The sequence below is a fragment of the Colletotrichum graminicola genome (assembly GCF_000149035.1).
Source record: "Colletotrichum graminicola M1.001 genomic scaffold supercont1.56, whole genome shotgun sequence".
NCBI classification, from domain to species: Eukaryota; Fungi; Ascomycota; class Sordariomycetes; order Glomerellales; family Glomerellaceae; genus Colletotrichum; species Colletotrichum graminicola.
Window position 1 is genome coordinate 125156 of NW_007361060.1, and position 21480 is coordinate 146635.

At 46.4% G+C, this 21480-nt stretch overlaps 6 protein-coding genes across 6 annotated transcripts; 4 read left to right on the forward strand and 2 right to left on the reverse strand.

The window, feature by feature from the left end:
* Positions 1-3617: 3617 nt before the first annotated feature.
* Positions 3618-4347, forward strand: GLRG_10121 (AhpC/TSA family protein; the record flags this gene model as incomplete). Its single annotated transcript, XM_008100806.1, has 2 exons — positions 3618-3724; positions 3807-4347. The coding sequence occupies 2 exons, from the start codon at positions 3618-3620 to the stop codon at positions 4345-4347; spliced, it is 648 nt and encodes a 215-aa protein (XP_008098997.1).
* A 6268-nt stretch (positions 4348-10615) lies between these two features.
* Positions 10616-10810, reverse strand: GLRG_10122 (uncharacterized protein; the record flags this gene model as incomplete). Its single annotated transcript, XM_008100807.1, has 1 exon — positions 10616-10810. The coding sequence occupies one exon, from the start codon at positions 10808-10810 to the stop codon at positions 10616-10618; it is 195 nt and encodes a 64-aa protein (XP_008098998.1).
* A 3020-nt stretch (positions 10811-13830) lies between these two features.
* Positions 13831-14821, forward strand: GLRG_10123 (uncharacterized protein; the record flags this gene model as incomplete). Its single annotated transcript, XM_008100808.1, has 4 exons — positions 13831-13913; positions 14031-14224; positions 14275-14725; positions 14785-14821. The coding sequence occupies 4 exons, from the start codon at positions 13831-13833 to the stop codon at positions 14819-14821; spliced, it is 765 nt and encodes a 254-aa protein (XP_008098999.1).
* Positions 14822-15052: 231 nt separating this feature from the next.
* GLRG_10124 (uncharacterized protein) lies at positions 15053-16252 on the reverse strand (the record flags this gene model as incomplete). The annotated part of the gene is made up of 1 exon (XM_008100809.1): positions 15053-16252. The coding sequence occupies one exon, from the start codon at positions 16250-16252 to the stop codon at positions 15053-15055; it is 1200 nt and encodes a 399-aa protein (XP_008099000.1).
* A 587-nt stretch (positions 16253-16839) lies between these two features.
* GLRG_10125 (phosphotransferase enzyme family protein) lies at positions 16840-18219 on the forward strand (the record flags this gene model as incomplete). Its single annotated transcript, XM_008100810.1, has 1 exon — positions 16840-18219. One exon carries the CDS (start codon positions 16840-16842, stop codon positions 18217-18219), a length of 1380 nt encoding a protein of 459 aa, XP_008099001.1.
* Positions 18220-20759: 2540 nt separating this feature from the next.
* On the forward strand, positions 20760-21203 carry GLRG_10126 (uncharacterized protein; the record flags this gene model as incomplete). Its single annotated transcript, XM_008100811.1, has 3 exons — positions 20760-20831; positions 20882-20939; positions 21016-21203. 3 exons carry the CDS (start codon positions 20760-20762, stop codon positions 21201-21203), a joined length of 318 nt encoding a protein of 105 aa, XP_008099002.1.
* Between the last annotated feature and the right edge of the window lie 277 nt (positions 21204-21480).

The following is a 21480-nucleotide window of genomic DNA, read 5'->3' on the forward strand; positions in this document are numbered from 1 at the left end:
ATTATCTAGGGTTTCTATAGTAATAAGGCTAAAGGAGGTATAAATAATAAATTATTATATAAGGTTACCTTAGTAATTACTAGTAATTTATAAGTAACTACCTGCTTAGTTACTTTAGCTATAAGTATAGCCTTAATAAGTAACACTATTATATTAGTAATATCTTTATAGAAATTAGTATTTATTAGCTACTTCTTAAACCCTTTAGTTTTATAAGTAATAGTAGCTATTATTTCCTTATTTTATATAACTTACTTATTATTATAAGTAGCCTTATAAAGTTATAATATAACTATTAAATTCTTTAATTAGTTAATCTATATTTTTTAACTAGTAAGGTAGTTATATAACTCCTTAGTTACCTTATATAGTAACACTATAAAGTCCTTAGTTAACTAGTCTTCTAAGTTAAATTATGCCTTCTTTTAGAGGATACTATATAAGTAGTTATAGTATTTATACTTAGAGATATAGAACGTAGTAATAGTAGTAAGCGTATTCCTCTTCTTAGTAGCTATAAGATCTTATAGTAACTTAGTAATATAGTCCTTTTACTATTAGTTAGTAAGGATAAACTTTTCTAGCCCTTCTAGCACTTAGTATTTACTTATAATTACCTCTGCTTACTTAGCTACGTTAGGTAGTAGTACGTACTTAGGGTAAATTACCCTAGGCTACTGTAAGATAATTACTTAGTTAACAACCAACTAGACAAAAAGGTCTAGTCTTGCTTCCTCTAATGTTAGAGGAACAAGACAGAAGCGTACTTAAGTACTCTAGGTCTCTATTTCCTTACAGCTGCCTAGTAGTGTTGTTACCCTATACGTCACTTACGCCTTCTTTACCTTAGTAGCTTATCTTAGTTACTTACTTATAATTACCCTCTATTAGCCTAACTACCTCTTAGTTATAGGCGTTTCCCTTAACTACTATTAAAGGGCGTATATGTCTATTAAGGGATTTACTACTAGTAGTATAAGTAATTATAAAGACTTATAGTTAAATAAAAACTTAGAAAAAGAAGGCTTATAATAGGCTTATAGATAATAAAGGCTATTACCTTAGTAATATAAAATAACTTAAAGAAAAATAAAAAAAATATTTAAAAAAAAAAGTTAGTAAGCTTTATAGGCTTATAATAAAAAAAAGGTAAAAAGTAAATAATTACTAATTAATAATAAGTTAGTATGTAAAGTAAGGTGTTTTTTATAGTTAAAAGTGCTTTTTATAAAGTAATAAGGCTTATATATATAGACGTAAATTACTAGGCCTTTACTAACTATAGGAGGTTAGGTATTATTATTTTAGTAATTAACCTATAAAGGCGTATAATATAACGGCGTTATAAGGGTATTTATAGTAACGTTTTTTAGTAGGGCCTACTCTAGGCCTCTATAAGTAGTTAATAACGTTATTACCTCTTTTTATAATACCTTACTAATCTATAGTATTTTTAGTAGTAGTTATAGTAAAGTTAACTACTAATTAGTGTTAGTTTTACTAGGTTAGTAATATAGTTAACTATATATATTAACAGGCAGTAATAAATAATAGGGGTAAATACTAGTTCTAAATTATATATAAAGAAGGAAACTATTATAGGATTACGTAGTAAATCTACTGTGTAATATCACTATGGATCTAGTAGATCTACGGCAAATCGGCCGTAGTTATTCCGGCTGTTTGGCGTTAATCCATACCGCTGATATCTAGGCGATAGTTAACATCGCAACAGTAATAGATTATATTTGCGTTATCTCGGTCTTCTATTAGAAAATTCGAAGCCCTGCTAGAGTAGCCTGTGCCTACGTCTATAACCGCCTCATGACAGCACAAGATGCACCATGCTTATGCTTTGAGGGCCAAACACGAGATGTGGTTCTTGTCAGCCCAGGAGTACCGTATTTGTGTAAGGTCTATCTAGTTAATAACCTCTAGCTCTTATACCTAGTATGTGACAGAGCCCCCTTATTGCCTCTATAAATTCTAGCATCCTAATAACTAGGCGAAACGTAGTCCTATTAGTTTTTCTATTTGCTTACTTACTATTAGTCATGGAGAGGTAGTAAGAACTGTTGCTGTATTTACTAGGTAACCTTTTCTAAGGAATTAAGAGACGCTCTACCTAAGGGTCTTAGAAGTCTACTTGTTTAGTCTGCACATTTCGAGGCTTCTACTGGATCCTACCAGCTAGTCTTTTTAAACTCTACTAGCCCTCTAGTTCTTCTTCTGTGAACAAATGCACTAGCGCCTTTAAAGCTGTAGATAATATTGTTAACAGACGAGATAATAGTTATGAAGAGATCCGCATTCTAAAATGTTATGTTAGCTAAAGGCCTAAAGGTTTTATAGACTAGTGCGGCTCTCCTATATCAAGCCAGAGAGCATAGCAGTTGAGATTCATGTGTTGGATGCCACGGCCAGATCTGGATGGATAAGTGGGGAGGGCAGCTTCCTCCTCCGCCCATCAGGGCAACTTGAAGAATGCAACCACATAACCACCTAATGTTTGAACCCAGGCTCCGTGCCTAAACTCATCAATTGACACACCTATGATGCTGACACTCAACCTGGCTCCGTCACAGAGGTACGCCTGCAGCGGTCACGCATGGTTGACATCCATCTTGCTTTCTTCAACAATAACAGGCCTAGGCTACATTGTATAGCAGGTCTCTACACAGCTGGAATAAGAACTATAGTGGACGACTACGCCTAGGTGTCAGGTTAAAATCCCAACGAACCAAGACAAGTCACCAACGCTTCCTCCGCCGCAGCTCGCTCCTCGGCAACCTGTTTCGGCGTCATCCTCTTGAGGAACACAGGGTGCGCCAATCTGAACGGGCACAAAAGTCCCTCAAGCTTGGCTAGCTGAGTCAAAACGGATATACCAGCAATCCTGCTTGGCTTCAGTGCATTTCTCGCCGCTAGGGCTGCGTCCCAAGCTTTGGCGACTGCCCATAGGTCATAAGCCTCAGCCGGTAGGTTATCAACCTCAAACGACCCCGTGAGCAAAGCCTTCAAAAGGTGATCTTCTGTATGATCCGGACTAGGACCTCCGTTGATGTTTCCTCCTATGTCACTGAAAGACTCAACAAACTCCTGAAAGGAGTGGGAAATGTAGGAAAAGTTAAAGTCAACAAGGCCAGTGATTTTGTTAGTTGCTGTGTCAAACAAGACATTATTCATAGCTAGCAAGGCAGTCAGTATTCAGGTGCACCAGATGACTACAGGGAAGCTTCAATAACATAGGCGGTCAAAATAGATAGAAAAGAAAAGAAGAGAAAAATAACGACACAATATTCAAGTACGTATCGTGGAACTCAACTCTGCCCGAAGTATTTGTTTCATACATGTCGTGATAGTTTCATGCACGCGACGCGTGAAGTGGTTATCGCTGGATCACCCCAGCGATTAGCGAGATGAGAATGGGACCATATGTGGAACCCACACAAAGAAGGTATCCACAAACTCGGCATCCGAGTCGGAAGAGCTCAAGCTCAGTGAAACCTAGATAAGGAAAATTTCCGCCTCCCAACGCAGCTGCTATTGTCACTACTTCATCCACATCAGCTCTTTGCTCCACGTGTCTCCGTACGAACTCACAGACTCAGCCCACAATGTCTTCCGCCTTCGTTCAGCGCCCTGCCCCTGGCTTCAAGGCCACTACCGTCTTCCCTGGCGGCGAGTTCAAGGACATCAACCTGTCCGACTACCTTGGACAATGGTGAGAAAACTCCAGAGGACCGAGGGGTCTTGGAAAAATGCGGGCCGAATGAGACAACAAGCTAACACCGCTATTCCTGTAGGGTCGTCCTCCTCTTTTACCCCCTTGACTTCACATTCGTTTGCCCTACCGAGATCATCCAGTACAACGATGCGCTCCCTCGTTTCCGAGCCATCAACACCACCGTCCTTGGTGTCTCGACCGACTCCCATTTCTCCCACCTGGCCTGGACTGAGAAGCCCCGCAAGCAGGGCGGTCTTGGCTCGGATCTCGAGCTCCCCCTCGTCGCCGACAAGTCTCACAAGATTTCGCGTGACTATGGCGTGCTGATCGAGGAGGAGGGCGTCGCTCTTCGTGGTCTGTTCATCATTGACCCCAAGGGCATCCTCCGCCAGATCACCGTCAACGATCTTCCCGTCGGCCGCAATGTCGAGGAGACTATCCGTCTGGTCGAGGCCTTCCAGTTCACCGACGAGCACGGGGAGGTCTGCCCCGCAGGCTGGCAGAACGGCAGCAAGGGCATGAAGGCTGACCCCAAGGGCAGCTTGGAATACTTTGCTGCGCAGGACGAGACCAACGGCCATGCCAACGGCAACGGCCAGAAGCGTCTGAGAGTTGACTAAGAGTCAAATGAAGATGAAAGCGACTAGATCAGATCATTAAAAGGGCTGTATAGAATTTAGATGTAGAGACTAGAACTGTAAAATACTAGACCTCAGTTGGATACTGGCTATGAAATTCCAGTCCAGCTGAACAACCCTATAGTGGACTTGTTTTGTGTCATGGTCAACACTATCAAACTCCTTTAATCATATTCAAGAGGCTGGCGTGAAACTTGTCTCGTGCTAGATATACTAGATATAGTATCCCACGTCGATAACCACTTTGATAATCTCGCAAGTGAGCATGGTATTCCTCCTGGTTGGGGTACGAAAGCTGAAATAAAAGAGAATTGAAACACTTGGCGAAATAGTCAAGAAAAATCAAACAGAAGCAACAGAACGCCACAAAGAAGAAGAAAAAGAGGCCTGGCTGTTCCCCAATCACAAAACCAATACAACCACCATCTATGAGTGCCCGCTTGTCAAACAGACCGGTATTTTCCTTCCCAGAGACGATATGCCCTCTGATAACATAATACAAACCCTGTATGTTACCCTTTGCCATCTCTAACTCTGAAACGGCTTGAGTATCTCATCAATATTCTTCTTGGTGGATTTCTTGTGTATTCGACGCCTCGACCGAGAGTTGTCGCATGGTTCGTCTCGGTATTTTTTATCCTTAATCTGATCATTCACATACTCGCGTACCCTCGTTTGGGATTGCCCTCGTCTAGATGAAGTTGCTTTACGAGAGTCATCGTTATAGTGCGAATCTCCCTGGAAGCTACACACGTTAGCTCTAACAACTTCTTGGAAATCATGTCAAGTACCTTCCAGCTTCACAATACTCGTCATCGTACTGCAACTCTTCATGCTGTGTTGAGTGTTGGGGAGGGATCGAGTCTTGCAGGCACTGCTGGCCCCTCCCGTAAGATGGGCTTGAGTAGGCCAACGAAGAATAAAGATACCAGTGGCCATCGCTGGCCTTATATAACAGTTGACCATCGGCACCCCGAATCAAATCAATGTTGGCGGACATGACAAATAGGCTGGGGGATGAACGTTGAATAGCAAGGGAGCAGAGCGAGCAGAAAGTTGACAGAACAAATAACTAGGCATTCCTCTCGAATCCAGATGTGGTACGTTTGATGCTTCATGAAGGCTCTTCGATTCCTTGGATTCTTTGCCTTCTTTTATAAATGTCGAGGTAATCGCCGACAGTCCATCGTGAGTCTGTGGCATCCCTGAAGGCCATGTCTGCCCGTATAGACCGAGATCGGAGATGACATGATTATTCGAGCCATCGACATCGAACCGATAAAACAGGGCCAGCGAAACGCTTCGTACGCACGAAAAAGGTGACGTTTGTTGAAAGCTATGGTCGGCAGGGAGCGGGCCGTTTCTTCGCGAGAAAGTGCTTCGGAGGAGTAAATGACATCTGATCAATGACTGATAGGTCAGCTTCAGAAAGTGCAACGAAGACTATCTCCAGAAGGAAGAAAAAGGCGCCTCACTGGTCGCCAATACAGCTTACGAGTCCAGGACCGACAGCATCACTTCTCAATGCACTGCCCGAGCCATAGTCAGGTGGCAGACCGGTCAGGGAACGGACCCAATGTAAGGATCAAAAAGAGTTCCGTTCACCCTTGTCCCTCAAACTGATCATCCTCTTGAACGGGTCTGCGCCGCTGTGCGTTGTTGAGCGAGACTAGCAGAGCGAATTTGCGGTGAAACAGGGTCGCCTGCTGACATGACGATGTAGGCAACCTTCCATGTCCGTTGCCCGCGGAACAGCCACCGATTGTGGGTCCTGGATGCTCTGAAACTTCTTCGTTATTTCGTCATATTCGAATCGTAGCGAAGGGCATAGATGTGCTTGCTGTTGGAAGGTTATGGTGCCGACACCGAGTGCCTTGAAGCGTCCTTTTGACGCCGAGACTTCGGAGACGTTCAGAATCGGACACGCCGACATCAAAGCTTGGAGATGCTATTACAAGGTTGGGGGCGCTTGGGGTCTAATAAAGCAGCGACCAGGATCTTGTTGGCCTTTACCTCGATGACCTGGATGCAGGGCGAGGAATAACGCCATACCACAGCAGGCTGGGAGTCGAACTGGAAGCTGCTTACCCACATACTTTTTCTGACGGGTGCTGTGTAGAGCGCTGCCTATTCTTAGACAGCTACTAAAATAGCCCCATAGAAATACGGCATTGCCATACTGTTCATATGTGAAGCCCATTTCATTCGAAGTTAGGGTTGATGAGCAGGTCGTTTGCTGGACACGCTTAGTGTAGAGCGATAGCGGTGTAACAAATGAACGATGACGATGCTGCCGCAGGTATTCCAATTCCCCAGGAAGTGCCAGCTCTGCGCATGATAAGTATTTTTGGGAAGTACTGTAAAGCGTCATGCTTGTGGTTCGAAAGCAACCACGAAATCAGTAACGATAAAACAAGTGTGTATTGTAGCCTGCCAATCTATGGAGGAAAGGGGACGATTTCGATTTTTCTCTAATTTAACCAAGCTTTGGTTATCTGTAGGGTGCAGATGGACCAACACTCAAGATTGAGGGTTGGCTTACATGGTGGGCATTTGAAAGGGCTATCGCAATAGTTATGTTGAAGAGCATGAGCAGTATGTGATCGGCTCTCTGCCGGAGTTAAATATTTTTCACAATCACAAGAAAACGTTAAGCTTGAAACTGCAACGGATCTTTTTCGTCTCATATCATTGTATTTTCTCAAGTTGAAGCTTGAAGCCTCCGAACCTGACAAGAGCAAAACAGGTGAAAAAGCCGCTTTCCTCTCCATCTCGACTTGCTCGGCTGACCTTTCTCGATATGCGAGCCTCTCCTGACATTTCTGCACGACATCGATAAACGCTCCCAGAAGCGCCGAATCATGGACCCCTGTCGCATGTGTCGCATTGCCTATGCCTGATGGCATTCCATCAGTAGATCTGGGAACAAATTAACCCTTGGTAGGTCTCAAGCTTGGGTCTGCCACCCGCATGACAAAAAAGATGGCACACCTAAACACTCTATGCACTGTTATAAACAGCACAGCACTAAACATAAATACATAGATATACATATATCAAATAGTCAGAATTAATATCAGTGTGTTCTGCCTACTATCACATATATTTTTCCTATATCCTAACTGCGTCTTGTGGCTGTGTTAGTATAAGAAAAAACACATGTTAATAGTCTTTAGATGTGGTGTGAGAAAGTACTTTAGGTGTGCCATCTTTTTTGTCATGCGGGTGGTCTGCCCACCTCGACGAGCTGAATGAGCCAGCTGTTCCACATGTAGACTCATGGCCGGCGGGCTGGTTGCCCGGGCTTGCTTCCGACAGGGAATGTAGATGGCGCACCATCTTTTCAAGGTGCATCTGTAAGGGTGGGCGAGTAAGACTGGGGTCTGAAGCAGAAGATGATGGATGCACACTGGATTAAGTAGGATAGGCAACATTCAGCTGATTATCAAGGCTGCCCGCTTCGCCCCATCGTCTTTCTGCTACAGGACAAAGACCTGCTCCCACTTGGTACGCTTTTCTAAAGGCGCATAGTGCTCTTTTGGCGCTGTTGCACTAAGTGTCATGGAAATCTGAACTTATCAGCCAGGCTCGTATGTACAAGGGTTCCGTTCACTGGTCAGTAAGACTCAATGAACTGGCTAGACAAGTCAGACAGGAGTTTGACGCCACATTCCAAGGAATACGAGCTGTAATGCTCGGTGACAGGTCAGGCTAGGTGGGTGGACCCTGGTGTGCTCGCCGAGATAGAATATGGCAAGGGACTCTGACGAACCCGTTTCTCATCACCCACCATAGGCGTGTAAAGCCAACTTATTCAACGAGGAGCCTGGAATCATAGCAAGACTAAAGTGAAGGCATTTATTCAAACTTTAGACACGTGTCAATTCTAGGGCGGTGCTTTTTGGGCAATCGGCGATCATGAAAGCCTTATCTTTTGCTCAACCCTGGCCTGTGACTGGAATGTTCCTTTCCCTAGTGGCAACTGAAGCTCTTTGGAGTATTCTAGGCGGCGACTTCTCACAGTTTGGCCTCTCTCGTTCATACCGTATCAGATAGAGACAGCTTAGTTAGACATCGTAACATGTCCTGAGTGCTTATCGGTCGAGAATTGGAAGTCACATATATTTCCACTGTTTGGAGTACTCCTAGCACTGAAAAGCAAGCGGCTGGAATATCGCCTATTGATATATTGGCTCTCATAGTAGGGCTGTTAGGATGCCTTGGCGTAATAGATAGCACGATGCCGATAGTCACAAAGTGAGGCTGCACAAACTTTTGAGGACCTTCAAAGCCCCAGCCTAGAGAATGACATATTCATTAGTGAAATGGGGAATAATAGGTGTGTAATTAAGGTAGCTGAGCAAGGGTAGGTCTGTCTCGATCACAGTGGTTCGGCTTTTTCACCCCCCTTCGTCATAGTCTCATAGCTTGGGGGATCAAACAATACGGGGTGTCTTGACTTCTCCGTTTACTATACAGACCGTCTGCTATCCGTTATTAACTTAATCCAAGGGGGGTGTATCTTAGGGAAATAGGAGGGTGTGCTGGTACTTGTAGGCTACGATAAGTGGGGGGCGTGGTACGTGAAGCGCGGAGATATGTGAGATGATAAGCCGGCGCGCTTGTAACGATAGACCACGAACCGCTGAGTAGCGACTTTAGAGAAATGAGTCTTTGGGACTGAATTTTCTTTTAGGGGCGACCAAAGTAATATATAAGATTAGAGCCGTATTCTGTATAATGTGATTTCAAGTCAAGCTTTCTTCACTGGACAATGCAATGGATAAAACACCAAAGAGTACCAGAAAACAATATCATTATATGGTAATGTCATAAAGTAAGAATATTTGGTACTTATGAAATCGGAAACACTGTCAAAGGGCGATGCTAGTCGTCATGAAGACCAAGTCAAAGGCTTGTGACAGTTAGAACTTTGTGATAGAGATAAAACTTGCTTTACGGCCAGTCAAAGTCCTGCCGATTTGGGTTATTGACGCCTGTATAACAACAAAAGAGAAGTTGGTGACAACAATTCAACTGTGACTGCGTGTATCAGTTGGTAACCCTGTCTATAGCACTGGGCTTCTGTACAGGCAGATTAAATATATGGACAAATATGAATATTGTGATAACTGTTATCTTAAGAATACTAGAACAATTAGTATTAATGAAATGACCTGCTCTGCCTTCACTTTGGTACTTGGCCTAGGAACGAAACACGGAACCCAAAGAAGAAAAGAAAAAGAATGTTCGACCACATTACAAGACTACCTCACAGACCAGCTAGCTATCATGCTTATCTTGAAGCACTGGCTTCTCAAAATTATGTCAGTAATACATTCAGGCTCCCGATGTAGAAGACCCCCTTTCACTCAGTGTTTTGTGCTTGCCTACGCACCTGTCTTTCGGCATAGTTTGTCATCGCCAATATCGCGACTGTAGATTACTTTTCACCAGCACCAGAAAAATCAATTTTCTGTTTATTAAGACAGAGTCTTTGCCTCTTACCAGATTCATTGAAGCCTTTATCTGAGGTTACAGTTAAATTCGTGAACATATTCTAAGAGGCACAAGGTGGACCACGCTAACACGAAGTTGAAGTGCACCGTTACAATGAAGTACTTAAAGGCACCATAAACTCAAAACCTTAATTTGACTACTGTAACCCATCATTCTGGGTCTGGAGGTTTTATCTCCAGCATGCTTCTCATCCTCAGGCGTCAAGGCTACAAGACGCCAAGAAGCTTGCATGCTGTCAGTCTCGCAGGCATACTGACGTTGCAAGATGGCCCGTCTGAATAAATGGCGACAATCACATGATGCTCATGCTGAGCTGTCTAAGGAAACAAAGCTTGAACGTGCATCGTGTTTCTTCAAGAGTACCTTCGTGTTATCTAAGCTTCTTAACCTATTAAATAGGTGCACATCTCCTGAAGGCACAGATTTTAATAGTAGTCCTGTTAGTATGATGGAGATTATAATCACGTAGTGGTAATAGTATTAATTGACCATTAGTTACTGAATAGATCAATAATTGTTAAAGAAGAAGAAAAAAGCGACTGCTATAAAAATTTAAATAATGTAAGTAAGCTACTGAAGAGAGTCACGTGACATTAGGTTGGCTCTACTATTGACAGGTTGTTGACCATTCCGACAGTTCCATCTCATAAAGGTTATAAACCTTTCCTAGAACCGGATGGTTTTTGACTTCCTCACAACAAACGTCGTAGCCCATCATCACGAAGTTTGTCTAAGTAAATTCGATCTCAAAGAAAGGCCCGCCTTCGAATCTGGCGGGAATAGTTCCATTTTCCCTGCTCTCCACCCACTCCACCGAGCATCCGCTGTGCCTATCCCATACCGTCCACGGAAGGCGGGCGCGTCTTTGAAGCTCAAAGTCGGGAGGCTTGTTGAGAAAGTACTCTTCGTCCGTAAAAGGCGCCATGAGCTTTTCGGATGGCAGTCGGGGAAGGTTGACGGTGACTCGTATATTTCGGCTTTTCAAGCTTGGCATAATATCTGATAATCCCTGCAAGATCTCTCTCTCGCAGACTGTGTCCCGTGGATGATCGTCGTCGTGGTCTAGCCAAAGGTTGAATCGTTGGAGACCAGGCAAAGCTTGCAAAGCCGGCCAGATACGTGTCCACTGCTTGTGTTCACGTCTGTATTTGCTCCCCTCAAGAGTGGCATATGGTCTCGGTGGCATAGACGAAAAGCCGTTATGTTTCCCGGGTTTGGAATGCCAGGGTACATAAAGAGTGGCGAGGAGAAGGATGGGAAGACGCAAGGTGAAGCCAAGGTTCTTTATAGTCTTACTCAAAGAAGACAGGCCGTGAATAGGGATAGTTGACGGCGTGGATGTCGTTGAGATGCGGGGTAGAAGATGATTTGATAGCAGTTGATCAATAGTTTCCAGGTCAGTGAAGTGCACACATTGAGTATGCTGGCACAAAAAGTCCATAATATCAGAATAGCTGCGACAAAGATTTAGCTGAGTTCTCTAAACCATTCACATGATCGCTACAGAGTTAGTAGAGGAGGTCAGAATGGAATCTTACATGGCTCTCGATGATAATAGAACTGGAAGGAGAGGCATGTGAGACGCTTGTTCTGGCTCATGCTGCATGCACCCTATTGAGGTATTCCTCCTCGTATCTCCAGTGACAACCCCATTTTGAATTCACTTGACGAGCCCATGTTGGGTTTCTGAAGCAGATGTCGGCTTCTGGTAGCCGCCAAGAATCATCTGCTCCATAGCAGGGCATAATCAACCGTTGACCTTTGCTGACACAGAGTTGTGTTGAAGAACCCCATAACGTCCGATAGATCTGGTGTCTGATTTCCAATGGGACAGTGAGTAAGGGTAGCGAACTTGGGTGAATCATGACTTTGGACTCCTAGGTAATAATGAAAAGCAGCTTGTGCATTTGTTGGTGGTGAATTGGCAAGGAGACGTGAGTGGTTGTACTTTTCTTGGTCGAGAATCGGAGATGGAGAGAGGAAGAGAAGGTGCTTAAAAAGAAACGGAGGGACAAGGGGCTCAAAAAGAAACTGAAGCAGTGGTTGAAGACAGCGGGGCTCGCGGGGAGTTATTAATAGAAGTTCTGTTGGTTGTAGGCAGCAGTTGAGCGGAGGGAGTGATATGCCTTGGGTCCAACAGAATTTGACAACGCCCTATCACACAGCCAGCCACAACAGCAAGTGAAAGCCAACTACGGATACAGTCGCCAGCAATGCTTGCATGACTGCAAAACGGCCGCGTGTGTTGCAGAGTTGTGTAGACGCATAAACAGTCTGTTATATTTGTATCAAGCCCATTTTTTGAAGCCTGACAACATGTTGCCCCCTCATGTCCAAATTTGAGAGCAATCCATCATATCTGAACAACGAGCTATCATTCCTGCTACAGTGCCCATCAACCAAATTCTAATTGAGCATCTCCTTATTGAGCAAGACTCCAAGTGTTACTTTAGCGGCACTGTCACCATATATCAAACGCACATTGTATTCAAAAAACAAATCCAGACCTTACACATAAATCCAACCATTGACTATCCGATTGAAGCGACAATCTCGCGTGATACAAGAGTCTGAAGCCCATGGATCATATGAAATATAAGATAATTGCAGAACCTCCCTTGCACCCAAGACTGCCGAAAGCGCTGTCGGAACATGACCTACGCAGGAATCTTGTGCACCACACCAGCTTCATCAACGTGGTACCCCATCTTCCACAGCTCAGCTCTATAGCCAGCGTTGCGATATAATCTGTTCTAGAGAGTCAGAGCTTACATCAGTATGATCTGGGACAGCATCGGCGGCATACCTGCATTTCTCTGGGTTTTGATCTCAGGCTCTTTGGTCATTGCCACCACACAACGCCAATGATAGCAGCTGGGAGTCCGTTGCTTGAGTGGCTTTGGAATGGGGGAGTCGACAAGGAGCCCTCCTTGGTTAGTGTGAGTTGCCTAAGTGAAGAAATATGGGTGAGTCACATCCTTGCGACCTGGCTGAATGGTCTTCTCACCTCGTGAAGGAAAGTACTCCCAGACGTCTTCAGTCCATCCACGGGAGGAGCTCCGTCCAGTCTGGCGCGGAAGTCGTCGGATATGACCTTCTCCACGCTGTCTTCGTCAACTTTCGTCCAGCCGTCATCCACCGCTCTGCTGATGAGCCACGTGCACACGTCTGTGGAGGATGCAAATTCTGTTTCCCTCATGTAGTCTTGTCTATTGGGGTTCAACCCAGCATTCTTGTCCCTGTTATACCCCGCCCGGTCTAAGATGTTTGAGTGCCTTGTCATCAATTTTGATGCAGCAATGCCCGAACCTGCTTTGAAGTTCGTGTCCAAGCACTTCAGTATGGTGTCCCTGTATGTTTCTTCAAAATAAGCACTTTTTTCTCTTGACGAGTCCCACCATAAAGGGCTCTCTCTTTGCTCAAATCTGGCCTCGTCACAGCAGATTTCCTGTTGAGCGAAACCGCTTTTGAATCAGTCAATGCTCATTCCTCATTACACAACAAATTTGGGCTAGGGATTCACTGGTTTTGAGGTCTCACTTACCCATTCCTTGTTAGTCCTCACGCTCTTCCACTCATACGTCAAAGGCTCTCCAGTACACTGCCGTGCCCTGATCCAAAAAAGTCACCGGTGCGTCATTTGAAAATGCTTCAGCGCAATAAAGTACTATTTTACTGACTGCTTGACATATTAGTTGATGTGTGGAGACGACAGTGGGAAGCAAGATTGCGATATGAAAGTGCATGCAACAGGCGACAAGCAGCCTACTTGCAAATCTGTAAGTCATACGGACTCAGGGCCTGGAAGCCTAGAATCCAAATTCAGATTGAGGATTATGTCGCTAAGAAATCACTTCTATAGGGTCAACACCAAACCAAGGTTGCGATTGCGTACCGCCCAGTCACTTTGAAGGTGTACCTGTCACCAAGGACGAGTTACACGAAATGGATAACATGCAAAAGATATTCAAATCACTGCCCAAGGAGTTTCCAAAATTGTCCAAGTATGGGGAGTGCTCCAAGACAATGTAGGACGTGGATCCCAAGCTTTTCAAGACGTTAGTTTTAGCCCCACCCCCAAGCCAGCAATAACGGTCGCACCTTTACCATGACCGAAACGACTTACATGCTTCTGACAAATCCAGGCTCACCGATAAGTTCTGCACCGGGAATTACAAGCTCGACAAGGATGTTTCTGAGCAATACACACCTGTGGATGCTTACAGTACAGCCTACAACCGATACAGCTTCACCTTAAACTGGAAGAAGTCCGGGAACAAGAAGTGCACGAACCAATGCCGGCAGATATTTGATGAAGGATTCACAACGAGCACCTCGTGTATGAGACATTCATCTCATTTCAAGTGACCAGCGCTGAAAACCCACTAGGCACTTACGACTCTCACACAATGGCTCACAATGGTACCCTCTCTCTCGACTGCGGAACAGCCAGTTTCGAGATCTTCAACCCGGACACCGCATCCAAAGGCCCAAGCTGTAAGCACACCGCCACCGAGATCCCGTACAACGTATTCTCCGGATCCGACGGCATCATATATAAGGAGTTCTGCCGAAAGTGGAACCCGAAGTCGGGCCTGCGCATGGTGGTCGACTCTGAGGGCACCTCGAAGATCCCCAACCCGCAACTTGACAAGCGCACGCCACCGGCCACCCAGAATAAATGGCTCAACTGTAACTTCGACCTCCGATTCCAGCCCGAGACGGGCGCTCAGGCCGGCGCGCAGTGCAAGGTCACCTGCGAGGACGCCTTCGCCGCGTTCCCTGCCTCCAAGTGTGGACAGAATGGCGGCCAGGGCAACTCCATGGCGCGGTCCGGAGAGTATATGTCACAAATGTCGGTCATTCTTCCAAGATGGATAAACTGTGCAACGTGTAAAGCAATTCCGTGCGAAGGAGACCGGCGAATATCGGTTGAAGTTGGCATAGGTTCTCGGCTGCCTGGTTATATAACTGGTGGATCTTATCAAACGACTTATGAAGCTTCGCGAACGATATTATTCAGATGCGTCCGGAATCGAAATTGTAACCACCAGTCGACAGCCAACAGCTAGTCGTTTCCATTGTATTGTTCTAGATACGGTGACTCTTGATCAGTAATGTATCGTAATGAAGTCTGTTAGTGATAGCTCCGAGAAGCAGCCGGGTTTTACATATCGCCAATCTCGTGTTTGCCCTCATCATCTGACTCATCGCTATCTTCCTCGGCTCCACCGTCATCGTCTGCAACAGCTGAGGGTAGCCGACCAACTAAGCCCGCAAGGATCGAGTTGAGACTGTTCTTAAGCGGCTGGTTGGATGTCGCCTCAATGCGGTGCTGCAGCTCGTCAATGCTGGCCTGAAGCTCCAGCTTGTTCCTCTCGTCCACATCCGGCTCGCTGTCTTCGGTGTCTTCAACATTGTCCAGCTCATCTCGCTCAATGCCCTTGCCAAAAGCTTCTTCGAAAGCATCTGCCATACCAGGGTCTTTTATGGCGAACAAAATGTCTTCAACCCCGTCCCAAGTCTCCTTGTTTCCTTTTTTCTTTCCTTTCGTGTCGTTTCTCGGGATAAGAACCTTCCTCCAAGCTTTAGCGACCTCGGCTACCGGATTACCGTACGCGCCACAGCCCCATGCTCCGAGTACGACCTTTTTGACGCCCTTCATTTGACAGACCCGTAAGACCATTTTCATCTTCTCCAAAACGAGCTGACGATCCTTTTCATGTACGTAGTGGCTGAATCCCGATATCTCGTCCCGTTCGGTCTCGGGGTTCCGTAGCATCGCAGCACTGATGCAGTCAACGAACCAGCGTTCTTTCTTTTCCAGTACATTGCTAGAATACTCGTCTCTGAAGACCATCACGTCGGGTGTGTATATTGCTCCGAGCTCCGGTAGGCGGTAGTATTCGTCCCTGAGAGAGGGAAGCAGCGTTGTGCGCATGCACAGGGACTCTTCCTGGCTGCTTGCTCCGTTTACAAAGCCGCCGCCTGGCGTAAGAGGAGATGCCATGTTTAGGATGGCAACCCGCGTTTCCTTGTTGCTTAGGTCCGCCGGTCGGTCTGGCGTTGACTTCTCAACGACTAATGCATGAGCAGCTGTTAGAGTATCGGCCACTTGAAGTCGGATACGGGGCACTGAGTCTGTGTTGGAGGCATCCCAAGCTGCCTGATTTGAAGATGACGGTTGTTTCAGAATGGGACTTGGTTCGATGATGAGCTCAGCAGTGTCGATTCCGCGACGAGCTCGTGGGTGCGTGGGAAGCAATGATGGTATGAGTTGATTGAGAGTGACTTTAGCCCTCTTAGCGCGCGCGGCTTTGCGGAACGCCGCTGGGGGTTGTCCAATTGAAGGTTGAGTTCTCCCCATTTTCAAGGGAATAATCTTTCCTGCACGGCGAAGACGTGGTACTGCTGGTAGTGGCTGGAGGCGTAGGACCTCTCTCGGCATGAGCACGCCAGTTAGGCTTTAAATGGTGATCCTGTCAGGTGGGGCACAAAGGCACCTTGATGGCCAAATACTCCAACGAGCAGGGAAAAACAAATGGCCACTACACTGGTTGCACTGGAGGCTTTCTTCTCATCTATCCTTTGAATCGCAGGCTGCCATGAACGAGGGGATTTTACGATGACGTTCTCATATTCCGAATTTCTCGGGGATAGCGATATCAGATGGCACCAGCTGGCCACACACGAATGAGTGCCTCAACCCTCCCAGCGGTGGTGGAGTAAGACCAAGCCATGGCTTGCATGAGATCGTATCAGGTGGTGATTAATTGTTTTGTTTCCAGCTCTGCTCAGGGGTAGATGAGTCTTTGTTCGGACTAGACAACTCAAGATACTCTGTCTGCGATCACAGCGTATCTCCCTTAGTTATTGCACATTAGCTTCGGACTGTGGCAGCCAGGTGAAGAGGTGAAGTGAAGCCACTAGACCCACACGAGACACATTCTCGAAATGGCCGCTGCGCTCATTCAATCTCAGCAACTTCCCTCCAACTTCACCCAGCTTGTCGCCCACACGTCGTCACCGGATGCCAGCTTCGACTCAACCCAAATCTTTCTTGCGGCCGCGGCACTCTCATTGACTATGACCTCACTCTCAGAACCCCGGCGCGTCGCCGAGATCATGCTCTCCTGGCTTGGACTCGAGCTTGTCTCCCTAACCGAGCTCCAAACTCTTTGGGCCGGCTACGGACACATATGCGCCATCACCGCGAAAACTGTCAATATGGACAGAGTAGTTGGCTCTCCAAAGACTTCGCCCGCAATTCGGCAAGAGGCAGACGGCACCTACCGTCTCATCATCAAGCTCATCTCACCGCCACGCGCCAAGGGGAGAGACGAGGGTCACTTGCGCAAGATGCTTAGCTACGAGGTCGAGCAGTATTTTTATCAAGAGATCGCGCCGCGTTTATCACATGATGTTGCGGTTGCGCAGTGTGTCGCTTCGACTCTAGATATGGAAGGAAAGCCCCGAGCGGAGGAGTTGCAAGGGCTCACCGGGACCATCATCACCGACCTTCGCCCGCAGTTCCCAGTCGCAGGAGAGAAGAGACTGGTACTCAACAGCCGCCAGGTGCACGCTTCGTTGGATTGGTTGGCAAAGTACCACAGCAGCTCTTGGGCCTCACTGCCGGATAATCTTGATCGGTTCGTGCTGCCGCCGCTTGAGGAGCTCAGAAGGAGGGAGGCTGGCAATGGGCCCTCCGAGTCCAAGCTATGGCTTAACGGTGGTTACACATATCTCGCCACCCGAAGGAAGGAATACGAATCACTGTGCACAGACGAGTATTCGGAATGGTCGTCCGCCTTTTGCGATCCTGTCGAGGGCGTATCATCGTCGATCGCCGAGCTGGTAGCCAAGTTCCTCACTCCCTCTGGTAGACCGTTCGAGACATATATCCACGGCGATGTCAAGTCTGAAAACCTTTTCACGACCCAGGCCGGCGACAAAGTGGCAATCTTCGACTTCCAGTACGCCGGGTTGGGAGTCGGAGGCTGTGACCTCGCAAAACTGTTCACCTGTTCAGTCCCTGTTGAGATGCTGACGCATCATGAAAACATCCCTGACCATTTGCCTATGGATAAGGGCGAGAAATCCCTACTAGAGCAGTACCGGGAGACGCTTCTCAGCCAGAAGCCGTCAGGCAAAGGTCCTGCAGACTACGATTGGGACACCTTTGTGCGCCATTGGGAAACTGCTCTCGTCGACTGGTGTCGTTTCCAGGCATCTTGGGGTTTTTGGGGGAACACAGAGTGGCTTGAGGCTAGAGTCCGTTATATCCTTGCTGACAATGAATGGAGGAAGTGGCTCAAGAGGGAAGTGCAGATGTAATATAGCCCTTTTATCTCACGCAAAACCATTGGTGCGCACATAGAACGAATTGAGGTAGTTAGAATATAGGTCCTGTGAGGCGTCTCATTTTGGCGGATGGAATCACGGCTTCTTATTGACGGTTTACTTTCTAATCAACCATCTGCAGCCTACCATATGTAAGGGCAACCAAGCCCGCTCCAGGAATACTCCATGTTAACACCATGCCGTTCGGTAGTTATATCATCCATAGGTTCAGGTCGTATCTCAGCAGTAATGAAAGCCCGCCGATGGGCTCAGGTTAACTTTACCCGTTAGGTATGCCCTCTAATAACCATAATTAAACTTGTCGACATGTCCACTTGGCCGTGATACGTGAAGACTCCCATTGAAGCGGTTCGAAACAAACTCCCTGATCGGTTCAAATTTTCTGCATGTGTGAACAGCATCGCTCTTCACGTATCCATGGCCGTATCCAGAGAAGTATTTGATAGGCGTAATGGCTGTACTCCCCCAGCACATCATAGACTGACGAATGTGGTTGATACAATGCTCTTAAATATGTTCTGTTAGCAGCACGTTTCCGGTGCTCCGCCAAGGAATGCTCTTACCGGTATGCACCACTCCGTGGAGCCGAGTCTCTGGGTATACATCTCGATGCAGAGCCTGTCGAATCTGATTGGGGCAATGGAGTTGATGGAACATATCAAACCCTCCTGTCCATCCACTCTTGTCGTGATCCCAGTATATCATATAATCTTCACCCCATAACTCTCAGATATAGAGAAATATCTACCCAGAGAAGCTGAGCCTAAGCATCATCAATCTCTTTGGATGGGGTGCCGACATAGGTCTTTTCATCGGTATTTGTAACGAGGACTTCGTTACCGTCTTCTTCAAAGTCAACTGGAGTTCCGAACCTGACTTGTTCCAGCTGGATCCGTTCAGGTGGTACTGAACGCTGTCGTCAGCTTTGCCATATTCCTTTCACTTTTCCCTATCGAGTGCGCCTACATAAAATATCCTCTTTAAACCCACTCTCGTATGTATAACGTGGAGAATTTTTCGAGCGGATTTCCATTGCCGATAAGGTGCAAACGACACCAGATGCAAATAGGCCAAATCCAAGCAAGATGTTGACAAGAGTAGAGGAGCGTGACTTCAAGTCATATTGCTCTCGATCAGGGACCAAGTGCGTCTGCGCATCTTCTAAGTTGCCTCCAACGGGATGATATTTTGGTAGAGACATAGCAGTGTTGTATGACCGATATTTTGATTCTTGGAAGATAAAGAATAAAGACAAATAAATGGCAGTGAGAAAAGTACCATCACAGTCTACCCGTCGCGAATGATTTCGGAGATGTGGGAAGCTAGGCCATAAGAGACTTGTTGGTTCGGTTGGACGGCACCAGACTTACAAGTGGACTCGCTGTGAAACTACCCCGTGAATGATTCCATCTATCCAAGGCGTAATATAGTCTTTGCGAATGTTTCAGAGCTTAATTCCTATAACCCCATATCGATTTGTATGTGACTAGACGCCGAAACTGTTACGCTCAGGGTGGTGGCTGATAGAGGCCTGTTTGCTACCACTTTGACATCTACTGGATTAAAGCATTAGAGGTATCTACCATTACGTATCCATATGGTTTGTTTTGCATGCTCAAGAAGATTGGAGTGCAGAGTGGAGATGAACTTATGGTCTGTGTCCAGTTGCTTTCGAAGGCATATCTGAACTGGTCTGTTGCTTCGCAAGATAATACCAATTGGCCAGAACACTATTAATCTGTACGAGCAATTTTCTCGCCATTGATATGAGTCGGCGGTTCATATAGCTAAATACGCTGTTATGATTGTGCAACTGGTCCACCTGCCAAAAGTCAAGACTTAGCTCCGTATGATCGACACCACTGTTGCATCGTCACGCTCTAAAAGCTTAACTGACCTTAAATATCAACCCCTTGTCAATGTGAGTTTTCAGAAGCCATGTAGGCAATCGCTTCGACTCCTGACCGCGATGCATAGTGAAAGCCCCGCATATAGTACCGATAAATGATGGTATGAGAGCGTTTGAAACTGCTCGATGATCATTGGTGCGCTTATGTTCTGACAGCTGCCGCCCAACATGTGATCGGTGACGCCGTTCATCCCTATGTCGGTTATGCCCTTGTGACACATCACGACAATAAGCCAGGTTTGAACCCAGGGTATTCATACTAGTTTCAAAGTTGGCAGGCCAGTTATGTCTACAGTGAGCGTGCAGTATGGCCGTCAACTGCGTAACTAGTCTGCCAAGCACATCGCTCATTGTTTGGTGTGCCGAAGGCCGGCGATGTAGAAATGCACAAATACATATACATAGCAACCGAGGCTTCAGCGTAACCTTCGCAATCAGTACTTCATCACACTCGACTCGCCAACTTAGCCTTTTTCTTCTACATTACTTCTTAAAGGTCCTGCCTCGCTTCTGCTGGCCAGAAATATCTATTAATATGACTTGAGCTTGAACCTCTTTAAGTCACTATACCACTCGCAATACCCGACTCATTTTTTCCGCCAATATGAAGTTCAGTTCCGTGTCCGCTGCTGCTATTTTCGCGGTTCTTTCCGTCGTGCAGGCTGCGCCACTTAGTGTATGTTGTATCTTCAGCATGATAACAGTTCTATTCTGACACTTTACTAGGCTCGCTCTTCGGCCTTGGCTCTGAACCTGGCCCCTCGCGCTGAGATGCAGCCGCAGGGTAAGAAGCTCCAGACCGCATACGAAGTGATTAGCCGAGAAAAAGACTGTTGCTAACGAGAAGGACATCGCCTTAGACCCAAAGCTTCAAGTTCGCGACAGCTCCCGGACCATAGGCGAGGAATTCGAAGAAGAGGAGGAGTTAGCCAACGAGAAGGGCGAAGCGTTGGACCGAAAGCTTAAAGGCCGCGGCAGCTCCTCAAATTCCTGTGGGGATGATGGCTCTGTATCCGACCTTCCTATCCATAATAAAAAGCAAGGATAAGTCGAATGCAATTCGAGCTGCTATTGCAGCCGAGCCGCCGCTAGAGGACTAGATGGCGTATACACGTTGTGCGGGGGACAACCCTGAGAGCATGTGCAAAGGATACAAGACAAGGGTTCACACTATGATTGTTGTTGTTGTTGTTGTTGTTGTTGTATCATTTAACGCCGGGGACGTTCCTACAGGACAAAAGGCGCCTAGGGAAGCCGGCTACTAATATACACGCAAAGCACACGATGTCCGCCTATCCACAGTTTCCACCAGCCTATCGTATACA